Here is a 15724-nt window from a genome sequence, read left to right as displayed (position 1 = left end):
CACCATATTAAAATTATGTGCAAAAACTGTGGGATTGGAATCTAAAAAAAGAACAATTATTGTATCCAGAACATTATGCTGTCGTCAAAAGTCCTAATTCCAAATATATCTTTTGAAAGAAAATTCATAACTATTTAGGGGATAAATCCAAATTACACTGAATACATGAGTTACCATGAGCTAGACTGGTTGATGGAACCTTTGTAAACGTGGCTGAAAATGCAAACATGAGGGATGAATCAGAATCAGTTTTATTATCATCGGCATATGTTGTGAAATTTGTTTTGCGGCAGCAGTACAGTGCAAGACATGAACGTTACTATAAGTTACAAAAATAAATAAATAGTGCAAAGAGGAATAACAAGATAGTGTTCATGGACCATTCAGAAATCTGATGGCGGAGGGGAAAAAGCTGTTCCTGAAACGTTGAGTGGGGGTCTTCAGGCTCCTTTACCTCCTTCCCAATGGTAGTAATGTGAAGAGGGCATGTCCTGGATGGTGAGAGTCCTTAACGATGGATGCCGCCTTCTTGAGGTACCGCCTCTTGAAGATGTCCTCAATGGCGGGGAGGGTTGTGCCCGTGATGGAGCTGGCTGAGTCTACAACCCTCTGAAGCCTCTTTCAATCCTGCACATTGGAGCTTCCACACCAGTCTTACTATTTTACCACTTATCTACTATCTGGACTACATATACCCAATGGTTCATATCACATGATCTATTTTGTACGAGTGGTTGTCAAATACACTTTACAGATTACTAAACTCTCAAAATTGCTGAACAGCTGTAGATGCCATAAATTTTTCGCATAGAAGAAACTAAATAAGTAGTCCAAACCTGAAAAACTGGAATGAAAAGCTACAATAGAAACACCATAGAGAAGATTTGCAGGGCAGCACAGTGGCACAGCTAGTCGAACTGCTGCCTCACAGCACCCGAGGACCAGGTTCAATCCCAACCTATGCTGTCTGTGTGGAGTTTTCACCTTCTCCCTGCGACTGCGTGGGTTTCCTCTGGGTGCTCCTGTTTCCTCCCACATCCCAAAGACACATGGGTTGGTAGGTTAATTGGCTGTTGTAGATTGCCCTTAGTGTGTCAGTGAATGGTAGAACCTGGGGGGAGTTGAAGTGTGAGGTGAATAAAAAAAAAAGTGGGATTAATGCAGGACTAGTATAAATTAGTAGTTATCACAGATTCAGTGGGCTGAATGGCCTGTTTCCACACTGTCTCTCTCTATAACTGTTAGTTAAAGCACACTCAGTTGAGCTATGGTTATCCTGCCACCATTAACAAATGTTATCCTCTGAAACAGAATCCACTGCCAAAGCAACAGTAAAATCTCCCAATAAAGGTTTATTTCTCCGGTAATATTTGCAAGACAGTCACAATACAATTAGTTCTGCAGAAAACTGCAGAAATGGAGGAAGGTTTCATAACATAAGTTATGATGACAACATCAATTCCAAACACTTACAGTAGTGCATTGCCAAACCAGAAGAGAAGCCTGGGCAGTTTACATGCCAGGTTCAGGATGAGTTAGAGGAACTAAGCTCAAAACTAGCATGCCCTAATTTGTGGTCAATCAAGACCTTATTGTGATTCTGATCATAAATTCAGCTCCTTAACCTGATTGAATTTCATCTCACTTGGCACTAATCAGGCAACAACAATAGAATGCCATTAAAAAGACAGCAAATATATTTTTGTTGCACTCCATGAAATTAATTCTAAATTACTTCATTGGCTATAAAAGACTATGATACGTCAAGGTCTTCGAAACTACTGCATATCATTCGCAAAGAATCTTCTCCCACTTCCCTTTAGGATTCAAAACGTACAAAATGCGCTAAATGTAGGCTCATGGAAATCACACCTTTAAGCAAGGCACAAAGCCTCCAGTGCTAGAAGACCCTCAGTGGTGCTATCAATGTGCCAGTTATAATGGAAGAGCAGTTATCAATTGCCTCATATTGTAAATGTAGCATAAGCTGTTCCCACACCAAATTACAGATGTTTTGTTTTGGTATGCCTCAAGACTGTGGAAAGCACTAATGTTCTCTTTTCATCCCATCTGCAACCAACCTTGCCCATTAACTAAAGCTGCAAGAGTTAACTAGTCATTTGTTGTTTCTGGGACCTTTCTCAACAGAACAGTGGCTAAATTTCAAAGTTAATCCATTCACTATTACATATTTTGGAACGTTCCGAGTATGCACGAAAACAGTAAATAATTGCAAGTTCTTTCTTTCCAAAATATGTGATAATTTGTGCTTCAAATCAAATTGCTTTATGGATTTTCTATCTTATACCAAATCCAAAACTAAAACCACATTTTAATTTTATCTGATGCCTTCATTTTTGCCTCACTGGGCCAACCGCACAGAACATAAGAACTCACCATTCCCTTGACAACAGGATAAACAACTTCCTCCAACTTCAAGACACTCATTTTTCTGAGCCATAAGGCAGGAGATACACAGTATGAACAACTTTCAGATTTTCCCTCAATTGACTGGCAAGGATCAGGAGCTTACCACATAAAGGACGTCCCCAGATTACAGCAGGATTTAGTTCCTGAGAACTGTTTGTAACCCAGACAGTTAGCAAGTCAGGCATGCGGCTGGACACTGAGTACCCACACAACAGAAGATGCTGTAGGCCGGCATAAGTCACCAAATCCATCCCACCGGTCTCCCAAACACATTCGTAGGGATGGGCTGCACATGAGTCAGGCGTTCATAACCTGTACCAGATTTGCTGATGTAAATAGGTCACCATCTCCCTGAGCCACTGACACCATCAATGCCATTCAGAAACAATTGGCAGTTATTGAACCTTAAAAAATATCCATAGACTATATCTGATAGGAAGTGTTTCACAATGGAATCAAATCAGTTCCTGTTCATTTCCCTATGACAAGAAGAAACCTATGAAATCGAGAAAGGTTTGAAATTACACGTTAAGTTCATTTGTGGCTCAAAAGCCAAAAGTTTACATTTATTTAGTGCCTCTCATAATGGGTCAAAGGGCTTTGCTAAAGAAAAAAAATAAAGAGCTTTTGAGATGTGGTCACTGTTGCAATGAGGGAAACACAGCAGCCAACTAGGAAGCTCACACATACACCAATGGAGTTATGACCAAGTAATACATTTTTACTTGTTGGTTAGGAGATAAGTACTGGCGAAAACACTGAGGCGAACTCTACAAGCTTTGTACAAAAGGGCAGAACATTTCTCCGTTTGGTGACCTAGGCCTGAAAATTACAAATGCATCAGTAAAATTGCCTTCAAGATTTTTATGCTTGTCAATTTCTAAATCTGTTTCAAAACATTACTTTCCATTTGACATTAGACGTTTGGATTCTCAAATCTTGCTGCTCCTGTTAACCACCATTGTAAAAGTGGAGTGCCTATCCTTAAGCACTTACTAACAAAGGAACAAAGCTGAAAAGCCAGGCTTTGTGGAACCTCTAATTTAGTAACAATATATTAACCTTATTTTGTTTGAAGAAAAAGCTGACTTGTAGAGTCAAGCCCTCAGAGCAGTCACGAGAGTCAATAAAAAGCAGTAACATAACTTAAAACGAAACAGCCTTATTTTACTCTGCAGGAAAGCCTAATTGTAGCAGTAAAATGAATTGTAGAGAAAGGAATTCAGCAATTAACCACCCAAATCCAGCATGCAAAATTGTATCAACTCAGATTAAAATAGGTCCCGGCTACATATTTAACTACTACAATGACTTTGTATTTTTTTTCCCCATGAAGTTAAATATAAATCAGGATTATAGCCCTGAAATTTTAAATGAGGCCAATGCGAATTGCCACTACATGTATGCAAAGCATGAATCTAAGCTTACGTCAAGCTCTGCTGTAATCAGAAATCCTATTATTTTCACTTTCTACTTGGCTCTAACCATTTGCCATATCTATTATTTCAATGCATAAATGTTGCAACTGTGTTTAAGATTATCCAGTTCAATAAAGGGAGATTAGTTCTAACTTTGTGAATAACTAGAAGAGAAGGTGTGTCAATTTGGGAAAACTCAAAAAGACAACCAGGGCCTGGTTGGCTAATGTTTAACAAATGATTTCACTGAGAGAGAGAGAAAAACAGCATTTTTCAAATAATTCTGACTCTGATAAATGGGACGTTTTCCATATTTAGAAATGGATTCCTCATTTGAGGTGGAGAAGTTTAGGGAGTAGGGAGCTAGGGATAGAAAATACATAGGAATTAAACTATCAGATCCATTTTCACAATCATGGCTTGCTCCCCCATACAAAAAAATGGCAACAATTGAGAGAATTTAACAAAAGTTCAAGTGATTCGCCTTACAGCAAAGTAGAACTAGAAGCCAATTTTACAGAGGTGTTTAAAATGAGACAGAATTTTGATGGCAAGAACTTCATGGAAAAGTTTGTTTCTACCAGCCAGATGGATAAGAAGCAGAGAATGCAGATTGAATGTAAGTAATAAATAAATTCTAGGGAGAAAAGGAAATTATTTAAAGACATTTCACCATTTGTTCTGATCAGGAGCACTCAGAAAGAATGGCAATAGATTCAACAGCAACTTTCAAAAGTGAATTGGATACACATTGGAAAAAGGAGATACTTGCAGGACTGTCAGGAAAGAAGAGGAATGGGTGTAAGTAAACAGCTATTTCAGAGAGCTGACACTTGGATAATGAGCCATACAGTCTCCTTATGTGACATACAACCTAAGATTAATCCCATTCAAATCAAACAGAGATGAGAAGTGGAGTGAATGTTCAAATGAAAGTTTAAAACATCTCTACCAGATCTGAAAACAATGTTTGCATGTGGATGGGAGAGCTGGGTTGGGGGAAAAGGGAACTATTAAGCAGTCTGTATATTAAGCTCATGAACGTGTTTATCAACCAGCTGTCAATTTCCACATTGTCAAAAGTGTAATCTTGTATTTAAGATGCATACTCGGTGCTCTGCAGTCTTAAATCTGGGGAGATAGAAGGTCAGAATCTTTAACTCATTATACATATTGGGGAAATGACTGCATGCCATTTTAAGATCCCAGCTGTTGCATGCATTGAAAGTTTAGAAGGCACTGTAAAACCAAGACACAACTTTGAAATGTTGAAGCATTACTGTCACCGAGACAAATGTGGAAATGGCAGCTGAAGTGAAGAAGCACTTCGTTCAGGTACTGCTTAGCAAAATGATGATACAGCAAAAATATGGTTGCTTTTTTAAAAAAATACATTTTCAATTGTTGAAACAGAAAATTTACAAAGCAGAATTGAAACTTTGCACTGCCAGACCATCTCATCATTAACAGCAAATCCCAGGTACTCTGGAATTTAGTCATGGCAAAACTGCCAACTGTGCTAAGATTTCTCCATCATAGTCCTCCCCTCACTCACAAGTTCAAGTTGTTAAATATAGTTTTGAAGTAAATACAATATCTCTATATATAATCACAAATTTCAAGGCAGGTCTAATTTTATATTCTCATTTTCTAACAACATTGAAGGAAGCCATTCAACCCATTGAGCGTGTACCAGCTCTTAGAGTCTCATCTGTCACAGTCCCCTACTTTAGTATAGAATTCTATATTTTTACCTCACTTCCAGCTTAAGGTATAAATACAGTTTTTTCTTGCAACGCTTTGGTCAACGACTGTCCATAGCACATTTTTTAAATGAATGGGATTCCAAAGCAATACTAACTGAAATTAAACAGTCTAGCACTTCTGCTGAAAGATCATTGTTTTGTGTTGACTACCTAATATGCCAACAGATGAGAACTCATACACTGCAAAGACATCTAAAGACCAAGTGAAACACATATTTATATTATATCCAATATTACTTGACCATGCATTGCAAAACAGGCAAAATGTAAAGGTGTGGCATATTGGAACAACACAAATTCAAAGAAGAATGAAAATAAAACACCTCATACCATTTTACAAAAAGTCTTTTTTATTTCAATAAAAACTATTCATAAAAAAAATACATAGAAGAAATCCAAAACTGTGCATGGCTTTCTTTACGTTACTAATGTCATCCAGTCTATACATTGTCAAGTAAATAGATTTTGAGTACAAAGCACCAGTGCCACTCACGTGGCCTCAAGCATTTGCAGAGCTGATAAACAGGATCCAACCCCTCAGTGTGCAGATATGATAGTGTAGTGTAGATCTTTTGAATTTCAGACAACTGAAAATGTCAGAAACTCCAGGATGTCTTAAAAGATTTAACGAATTAGTTTTGTCACAGCTGCAATGAAGAAAATGCAGCAGCCAATTCGCATACGACAAAGTTTCAGAAATTGGTATTGGTTTAGTATAGTCACTTGTACCAAGGTACAGTGAAAAACTTGTCTTGCATACCATTCATACAGATCATTTCATTACACAGTGCATTGAGGTAGTACAGGGTAAAAACAATATCAGAATACAGAGTAAAGTGTCACAGCTACAGAGGATATGCATTGCAGGTAGTGCAAGGTCATAACAAGGTAGATTGTGAGGTCAAGAGTCCATCTCATCATTTAAGGGAACCGTTCAATAGTCCTGTAACAATGGGATAGAAGCTGTCCTTGAGTCTGGTGGTATGTGCCCTCAGGCTCCTTATCTTCTGCCTGATGGGAGAGGGGAGAAGAGAGAATGACCCGGGTGGGTTGGGTATTTGATTATGCTGGCTCCTTCACCGAGGCAGTGAGAGGTATAGAGGGGAGACTGGTTTCCCTGATGTGCTGTGCTGTGTCCACAACTCTCTGCAGTTTCTTGTGGTCCTGAGCAGAGCATTTGCCACACCAAGCCATGATGCATCCAGATAGGATGTTTCCTATAGTGCATCGATAAAAGTTGGTGAGTGTCAAAGGGGACATGCCAAATTTCTTTAGCCTCCTGAGGAAAGAGAGGTGCTGGCGAGCTTTCTTGGAAATAACAAAGTCACAAAATCTTTTTTGCAAAGAAAGCGAGATGTGTTGTGGAATAAATATTGTCCAGGAAATGGGAAAATTCTCTCTTCAACTTTGTATGTTCAAACATATACCTTGCTAGAATGCATAAAGAGCACCAAATTGTGATAATTTGCACTTGGCAGTCCATTATGGGATAAGACAAGAGCCAGTTAATGGTTTTTTAGCAACTTGACAAAAACAGAACTAGCACTCCCCTCATCCTGGCAGATTACGGGAAGTTCTAAATTCACAACTTATTTATTACCACTGCATACAACTACTGTATAACCAATCCAAGAACAGTGAAGTGAAAAACAATTTCCAATCACTGTTCCAAAAAAAAAGTAAACTTGGCCATAAAGCCTCTTCTCTCAGATATAGCCTTTCACAAGGTTTTCCTTCCACCCAAGAATGTCAAAAACTAATTTTAACAATGGTGATCATATGTAGTCAACAACAAGTAAAATTTACAGTTTGCACACCAACAACGTGACATAAAACTAAACAGAAAATGCTGGAGATACTCAACAGGCCAGGAAGCATGTGTGGAAAGAGAAACAGAGTTCGAGTCTCAGGTCAAAAACCCTCAAGACAAAACATTAACTATTTCTCTTTCCAAAGATGCTGCCTGACCTGCTGAGTTTTTCCAGCATTTTCTGTTTTTGCTTCTGATTTCCAACATCTACACCTTTCTTTATTTTCAACATATTCTATAAATATAACCTTACCCTATTCCATATATTGCAGTAATGGGGGGATGATTTCCTGTATAAACTAAAATAGACATTTACATTAGTAAGGTGTCAATCCACAGCCTCATTGCTATTCTCCCTTATTAAGATGCGACTCAACTGACGTTAAATTTACTTCCTTCAGCACACATTCCCTAGCTGTGCCCATCCATTTGAAAAACTCCACATAATTCTAACTAGTCACCAGGTACCTCTGTTGCATAAAATCATGACACCACCTGATTTCTGGCCACACAATTCAGTTAGTATGACATGAAAAAAGCTACAGGTGCAGATTCAACAATAACTTATGAAAGGAAAGCAAATATGATTTTGAAAAAGGAAAATATGCAAAAAGAACAATGGAAAGGGACTAACTGCACATCTCTCTCAGAGAGCCAGCCAAATGCCTTCTATTTGATTCTACTTTTCTAAGGTTTCAACTGTACTGTGGTGATATGATCCACAGGCCTTTGGCATAATAGTATCCAAAATAATTCATACAATTGAGAAGTTCTCCACCCTCTTCAGAACACTTCCAGTAATGATGTTGTGCCATACTCCTGGTTCTTCTCCTGTTCTTTGGAGGAGAATACATGAAGAAATTTGAGGAAATAATGTAATTAGTTCAATCTTTGACATATAATCTTAAAATTGATATCACATCTACTAAAGAAGTCCAAAAGCTCCAGAATGCCACTCACAAAAACAGAGACTCTCCTGCCAAATTCCCCATGTATGTGGAAAATTCAGCAGAAAACTTGCCTTGCTTAGAATGTGTTCTTTCTGAAGCCTCTACAAATCTTATTCAAATCTCTACAAAGTTCCTCCATTATATTTAGCAGTGGTATTATACACATGATGCAAATATTTCACTTCTATTTATATCACCCTAGGCAAATTATGATTTACACTTCAATGAAAGTTCAAAGTTTACTTTCAGCACTTTCTCCCTTCAATGTTTTCAGAGCTAGACCAGGCTACACTTCTTTGACCAAGGGACTGTTCTTCAATTTTTGAGTGTCAGTAAGCAGTTCGTCAGAACAAGTATCTCAACCGTGCTCAGTCTTATCTTTGGCTGTCAGATACACACGCAGTTAACAAGGGTCCCTGCCCTGAAGCAATAGTGCCATGGCCAATTATAACATCTATGATCCCCAACTGACGTGGGAACAAACCAGACAAACTTGGTTCGTTGGACAAACTCAATTCACTGGATCAATTATTGCAAGTCATATTGCAGAGAGATTGAGGATAGAGAACAAAGCTCAAAGACCTTAACATCATTGGAATCTTTTTAATGCTCTTAATAGAGGGTATTTTTATTAGAGATTCTAATGCTTTTAAATCACGTCTATATTACTTTTTCAGTATGATGTCTAGGGAATGCACTTGTTTTAATTTGATTTTACTGGCATCAATTTTTATGGCAAACAAAGACAAACAACAAATTTAGAGACACAAGGGACTGCAGATGCTGGAAACCTGGAGCAACACAGTAGATCAGGCAGCATCTATGGAGGGAAATGGACAGTCAACATTTGGGGTCAAGACCCTTCCTAAGGACCTCCAGCTCCTTTGTGTGTTGCTGCTAACAACAAACTAAGTTGTGTTTTGAATTACTTCACCTTCCTAATGTTATAACAGCACACACTCGACTGTGTTATAAGGGCACTGCAACCAGTTTCCTTCAGCCTTTTGTGGGTGAAAACCCCATCTGTGATTCCAGCCAATGGGTCCATTACAGACTAAATTCCAGTACAGACTGAGATTAACCAAGGCTGTGTCATTGCTCCAACCTTCTTCTCAATTATTTCTCCTTGCAATTTTGCACCTCATTATCAACAGGTTTCACACTAGAATGCAACTAATCCACTGCTCAATCATTCCAGAATCAAAGTCCTGCCACATTCAAACCTCTACAATGAATCGAACCAAACAAAACGAGGCCAGAAAGAGCCCTCTGCTGCTCTTAAAAACAGGACCTTATTCCTACATTACAAAACTGCCTTCAAAACAAAACTCCACACAATGGAAATGTGAAATCAGAAAACACTGAGAACATTTAGGTTGTGAAAGGCATTTCATAAATGTGGACTTCTGTTTTCTTGTCCTCAAGGATTTTTCTTGCATTAGAATACATGTCCTCAAATTCAGCACTAATCCTATCATTAGCATTCAATGAAGGAAAATCAAGCAAGTATTCTACCTCTCTGGGATGACACAGCTCAGCAGCAATTCAAACAGAGCACATCTCAACAGATTAACCATTTCAAAGATGCTGTTTATTATACAGATAATTTGTAACACAATCTGATACTACATCTAACCATTCCTACCTCACAGAGCACAACCAGTACAAAGGTCTGCAATTAAATACTATTCAACATATTGTCAAGTGCTTTACGGTTAGTTTAACATTATTGCTGACTAAAGAAATTTGTGGAATCAAAAGATGAAAAACAAATTATCTACAAATGACAATGGTCTAACACAATCCATACCCCTTTACACCTGTCACCTGAAAAGACCCTGTTTAAGACAGAATTAACAGATCAAGCAGGAAAATTGCTGCAAACTGGTGTCTGTCTGAAGATTTTGTTCATCCACCCAGAGTTAATATTGTCAGTATTACAATATTTAAACCGGTCTCAGTGAGATTGAATGGACTGAAGCATAACTATGGCCAAGACAATACTTCTCTGCTCAAACACATGCGGAGTATATTTCCATAAATCTCACAGTTCCCTTTTTACCTTGTACTCATTCCTCATTGGCTCATCTAATCATTTTAATAGTTGGTTTGAATTATGGGAAGACATCACACTCGAGCCCCAATCAACATCCTCACAAACTCACAGGAGTTAATGTATCATGATCAGAAACATGAAAGTGAAAGATTAGCTGCTGCTGTCACTTCTCTAGATAGTTATTCTGTCAATTTACAACACAATATGCAAATTTAGATATGGGGAGAGAATACAATCACATGGTTGCCACATCCTTCAATGTCTGCATTCAATGTCGTTCTTGGTCGAATAGAATAGGCACTTGGACTGTCAGCCTCCTTGGAAAGAATGCAAATAGGATTCAGCACGTTCATGATTAGAACTGAGATGTCATGGGAGGAATTGATAAGAAGACTGTTCAATAATGAGAACTAAACAACCTAGCAGTACATGATTAGGATGTAGGGCTTGGCTAAACTTTGGATGGATTAATATGTTTTGGCTGTATTTACTGCTAACCTTGCTGATTGATTACTATTTGTCGGCATTTTGCATCTACAGAATGAAACATACACCACAAAACCAAAACCTCTAAGCCAGAAAAAACATCATATCTATCTGTTCCATGTTCCTGGCCTTTGCAGTTTGATCCAACTTTCTCTTCAAACTCTTGTCCAATCTGACATTTACACACAACTACAGATAAATGAAAACTATAGCTGCAAATTATGCAAAGTATAGCTTATACAGACTAAACAATTTTGCCTTTATGTATCACCTTTATAAATAAACACACTTCCACACACTTGAGTGGAATTATCACTCTGAAATTCAAATTCCACACATTTGCCTCAGTGCTGACACCTTTAATAAATATACCTACAAATTTATTAATTTAGCAAAGTCTAAGCCCATAGGATTAAAGGCACGGTTGGCTATGTATATAATGTTGGCTAAGGATCAGAAATCAAAGAGAACAATTACACTTCAGATGGCAGGAAAGTGTGCAGTGATGACCCTCGAGGGCCGGTGTTTGGACTATTTCCTTTGCAACTTGAGCACAAGGCATAATTTCAAATTTTCTGGATAACACAAAATCCTGAAATCTTGTAAATGAGAAATGACAAAGGATGAAAACAGACTGGTGACATTGGTAGAAGAGATTTAATGCCATGAAATGCAAATCGATGCTCACCGATAAGAAGAAGAGGCAAAGTAAACTAAATAGTACTAGTTTAAAGGGGGTGTAGGGTCAAATACATATCTTTCAAGTCCGCAAGTTCAAATGGCTTTTAAAAAGTTGATAGGTTCCTTGGCATCGTAAATTGAGGAAGATTTTTAAATTATCTTAAACTTTTATAAAACTAGTTAAGCCTCAGCTGGAGTAATTGTGAAAGACGTTATAGCCTTAGAGAAGATACAGAAGGAGATTTTCTAGAATGGTGGCAATAATTAAAGACTTTACTTACACATAAATTAAAAATAAAAAATATAGATGCTGGAAATCTGAAATAAAATAAAACTGCCAGAAATACACACATCAAGTGATACAGCTTCTATCACAACAGAAACAATATTTAAATTTCACATCTTCAGATGAAAAGTTACTGACTTGATAAGAGCTTTGTCTCTCTACAAATGCTTGCAGCCCTGATGAGTATTTCCCATTAAATTGTTTTTACACAAAATAACCAGAGTCACTGGTGTCCTTCTTAGACCAGGAGGATTAAAGAGAAATCTGATGGAGATTTTCAAAACATTCATTTGTTTTGACAGTATATAAAAACTATTGCTAGTGGAAAAATTACCCATTATCAAACATCACAGGTTTAAAATAACCAGCAAAAGAATCAAGGCATAAATCGTACACAAAGTTAGAATGACCTGATTGGACTGCTCAATAACGTGAAGGACAATAAATTCATAAATAATTGACGAGGAAACTGGTGATGGGGAAACAACAAGGAAGTAAGAGTAAATGGAGAGCTCTTCCAAGCTGCAAGCAGAATGAGTGGACGACGACTTTCACCGTTTTATTCTTCTTCTCTGATGGCATATTCCTGCACTGTATATAAACTATAAGCGATCAGATCTATAAATGTGCACATGCACACACCACATATTAGCCTGAGATACGCAAAGTAAACGGCATCCATGCATGCAGAGCGATGTGTACAGACAGACAGCTGCCATGCCCAGTAACCGGGCCCCGAATGACCCTCTGCCCTGGTGCCGTAGCCCCGCCCCCCTCCCTCTCCTCCTACCGGGCCCGAGATCCGGGCCTCGGGCATCATTCCCCGAATCTCCCTCCCCATCCTAGCCCGGCCCCGGGCCTGTGCCCCACCACCCCGCCTGCTCACCTTGGCGCAGTACAGCATCCAAAGCTCGTACAGCCGCTCGGTGGTGGCCATCCCTTCCCCGGAGCGGCGGGATTCGGCTCTGCCCCTCAAGCTGCTGCCACGACCACGTCAGAGGCCGAGTGCTCCATGAACCGGGCCGGAGCCTGCCAGAGGGCGGAGGTAGGGGAACGCCGGGTTCCCGGGTACGACGGCGGCGGCAGCAGCTCTGTCACTGCCTCTCCCTCCCGCCTCACTGCGGCCGCTCGACTCCAACCCGATCCCCTGGCGACTGAAATGCGCATGCGCACCGTCGACCGAGCGGTCGCGCCGCCCAGAGCGAGGCTCAGGTGGCCGCCGCTGCTTCCCAGGTGACAGGTGTGCTGGGCTCAGGTTGGAGCAGACGTTGCCGTGGCAGCATCGCTGTGGAGGTGAGCTTTCGTAAAAACTTGCAAAATGTGCAATGAGAAGTTTAGGAAGTCAAAAGCTCGGGAGAAGAGAAAAAAAATAGGAATGGTCTGTGAATAGGATATTTTTTTTCATCAATAATAAAGAGAAAATGCCGGGGGAATACACAGCAGGTCAGGCAACATCTGTGGAAGGAGAAACAGATAACGTTTCAGGTCCAGGTCTGTGCCTAACAGGCCGGAGAGAAAAAAAGAGAGAGAGAAATGGCCAGTTCTGCTATTTTTTTTATTTTCATTTTTATAAATACAGTCAGGATCTCCATGCTTCCCTTACACCATCTGCAGTCCCACAGTAACCCTTAATCACTTCATTAGACAAGCTCTATTTGTGTCATCTTTGCCATCACCGACCTTCTTTGCCTCTGCTCCATTAACCATTTTGTCACCGAACCTCTCCCAGCATCTCCCTATGGCAGATCTTCTCATTTGCTCATCCCATCCACCACTTTGCTCTAATACTGAAATTGTTCAAAAGTGATTAGTTTAGAGGGAAGGTGACAAAGTTTCACCCAAATGATTCCTGGGATAATAGGAGTGTTACCTGAGGAAAGATTGAGTAGAATGGACCTCTGTTCTCTGGAGTTCAGAAGAATGAGAGGTCATCTCATTTAAACTTACAAAATTCCTTGAGTGTGGGACAAGGCAGATATCAGGGGGATAATTCCCATAGTTGAGGAGTCTAGAACGAGGGTCAAGGTCTGAAAATAAGAAGTCATTTGAGACCAAAATAAGGAGAAACTTCTTCACTCAGTGGATGGTGAAGCTTTGGAATTCCCTACTCCAGAGAAAGCTGTGGAGGCCCAGGCAGTGAGTGCATTCAAAGCTAAGAGATCAATAGATTTATGGATATTAGATGAATCAAGGAATATGGGGATAGGACAGGAATATCAAGGCAAAAGATTAATCAGCTTCAAACACCATATGCTCCTTCTCAGTGGCCACATGAGCAACATAGAGAGAGATGAAAAGCTAGAACAATTTTCCCCCAAAATATATATTTTTTCATAATAATTGCAATTGTTATCATTCACAAACAAGAAATATTGTTCCATATGCTTCTAAGATTCACATTATACCAATTTTTTTCACTAATATTCTACAAGCGGTAAATCTGAGAGAATTTTACACAGGATCCATGGCCTTGTGCACAATGATAGGAGGGTAAACACTTCCCCACAGAGGCTTTGGGAGGGCTGCATCAAACTTCAATGTGTTTATATGTTCAATGTGTTTATGTGTTCAGCATAGAGTTCAACAATTTGTAATGTGCCAGTCTGCAACATTCAGCTGCTTAGCCCCAATCACTGAAAGACCAGCAAGCTTCACGTTGACCAAAGTGCATCTTTCACCAGTTTCTAAACTTCCAGAACCAGTTGATGTTTGTCTCAGTTTGTGAATTACCTCATCAGCAGTACCCAACCTGAACCCATGTTGCCCAGAAGCAGACTGACAAGGACACCATTTGACTTGGCCGCCATTCTAAATACAAGGTGGCGAAATATCGGGAGCATTGGACTGAAACTTTGTGTCACCCCCTTCACGTACTGGAACAGTGGTTGAAAACCATAACAGAATGTATATGTAAAATACAAACTCATCAAGGCCAGCACCTATTGGATGCTACAACACAAACATCAACTGGTGCTGGAAGTTTATCAACTTGGTTAACCTTAAATGGCTCAGGAAAACACTTATAACTGTAATGTTGAAATAGAGGGTCTGGGACCAGCAACATCCCGGTTCTAGTTCAGAAGACCTGTGCTCTGGAGGTTGTCAGGCCTCTGAGCAAGCTGATCAGGTTCAATTACAACATCAACATTGAACCAACATTGTGGAAGTTTGTTGGGGTACATCCTGTCTATAAAAAGAAATGGGACTAGATACCATCCAATTAGTCAATTCTCAATAGTCATGGGAGTAATGGAAGGTATCACCAATAGTGCATTTACTCACCAGTAATTTGCTCATTGATGCCCAGTTTGGGATTTACTAGATCAAGTTGACTCCAGGTCCAAACATAGACCAAAGAGCTGAGTTCAAGAGGTGAAATGAGGATGACTGCCCTTGACATCAAAGCATCAAGGCAGCATGTGACATACTGGGGCAACAAGGTAAGAATGGATATCAAAGGGAATATACTCACATAGTTAGATTCATACTTTGCACAAAAGGAAGATAGTTGTGGTTATTAGTCAATGTTCTAGCACCGCAGGAGTTCCTCAGGGCAGTGTCTAAGCCCCAACCATCTTCAGCTGCTTCATTCATGACTGATCTTCTATCATGAGTGCAAGAATAGGAATGCTTGCTGATGATTTCACATTGTTCAATTCCCTCTACAACTCCTGAGCAAATGAATCAGTCAATACCTGCACACAGCAAGACCTAGACACATTGAGTCATTTGTGCCACAAAAATGCTATATAATGATCACGTTTAAACACCTACCTTTGAATTCAGTGACAATGTACTGTAGTTACTCGTCAAAGCTACTTCAACAACCACTTCCAAATCC

General features: G+C 39.5%; 1 protein-coding gene across 1 annotated transcript in view; it reads right to left on the bottom strand.

Annotated features, from left to right (window-relative positions):
• LOC127574082 (neurobeachin-like protein 1) overlaps positions 1 to 13061 on the bottom strand; it is a 199382-nt gene extending 186321 nt beyond the window's left edge. Inside the window, 1 exon segment of the mRNA XM_052022775.1 lies at positions 12770 to 13061. Coding sequence (XP_051878735.1) covers positions 12770 to 12820 — 51 coding nt within the window. The 5' untranslated portion in view covers positions 12821 to 13061.
• Between the last annotated feature and the right edge of the window lie 2663 nt (positions 13062 to 15724).

The sequence above is a fragment of the Pristis pectinata genome, chromosome 1 (genome assembly GCF_009764475.1).
Source record: "Pristis pectinata isolate sPriPec2 chromosome 1, sPriPec2.1.pri, whole genome shotgun sequence".
Lineage (NCBI taxonomy): Eukaryota > Metazoa > Chordata > Chondrichthyes > Rhinopristiformes > Pristidae > Pristis > Pristis pectinata.
This window is presented reverse-complemented; position numbering and strand designations above follow the sequence as displayed.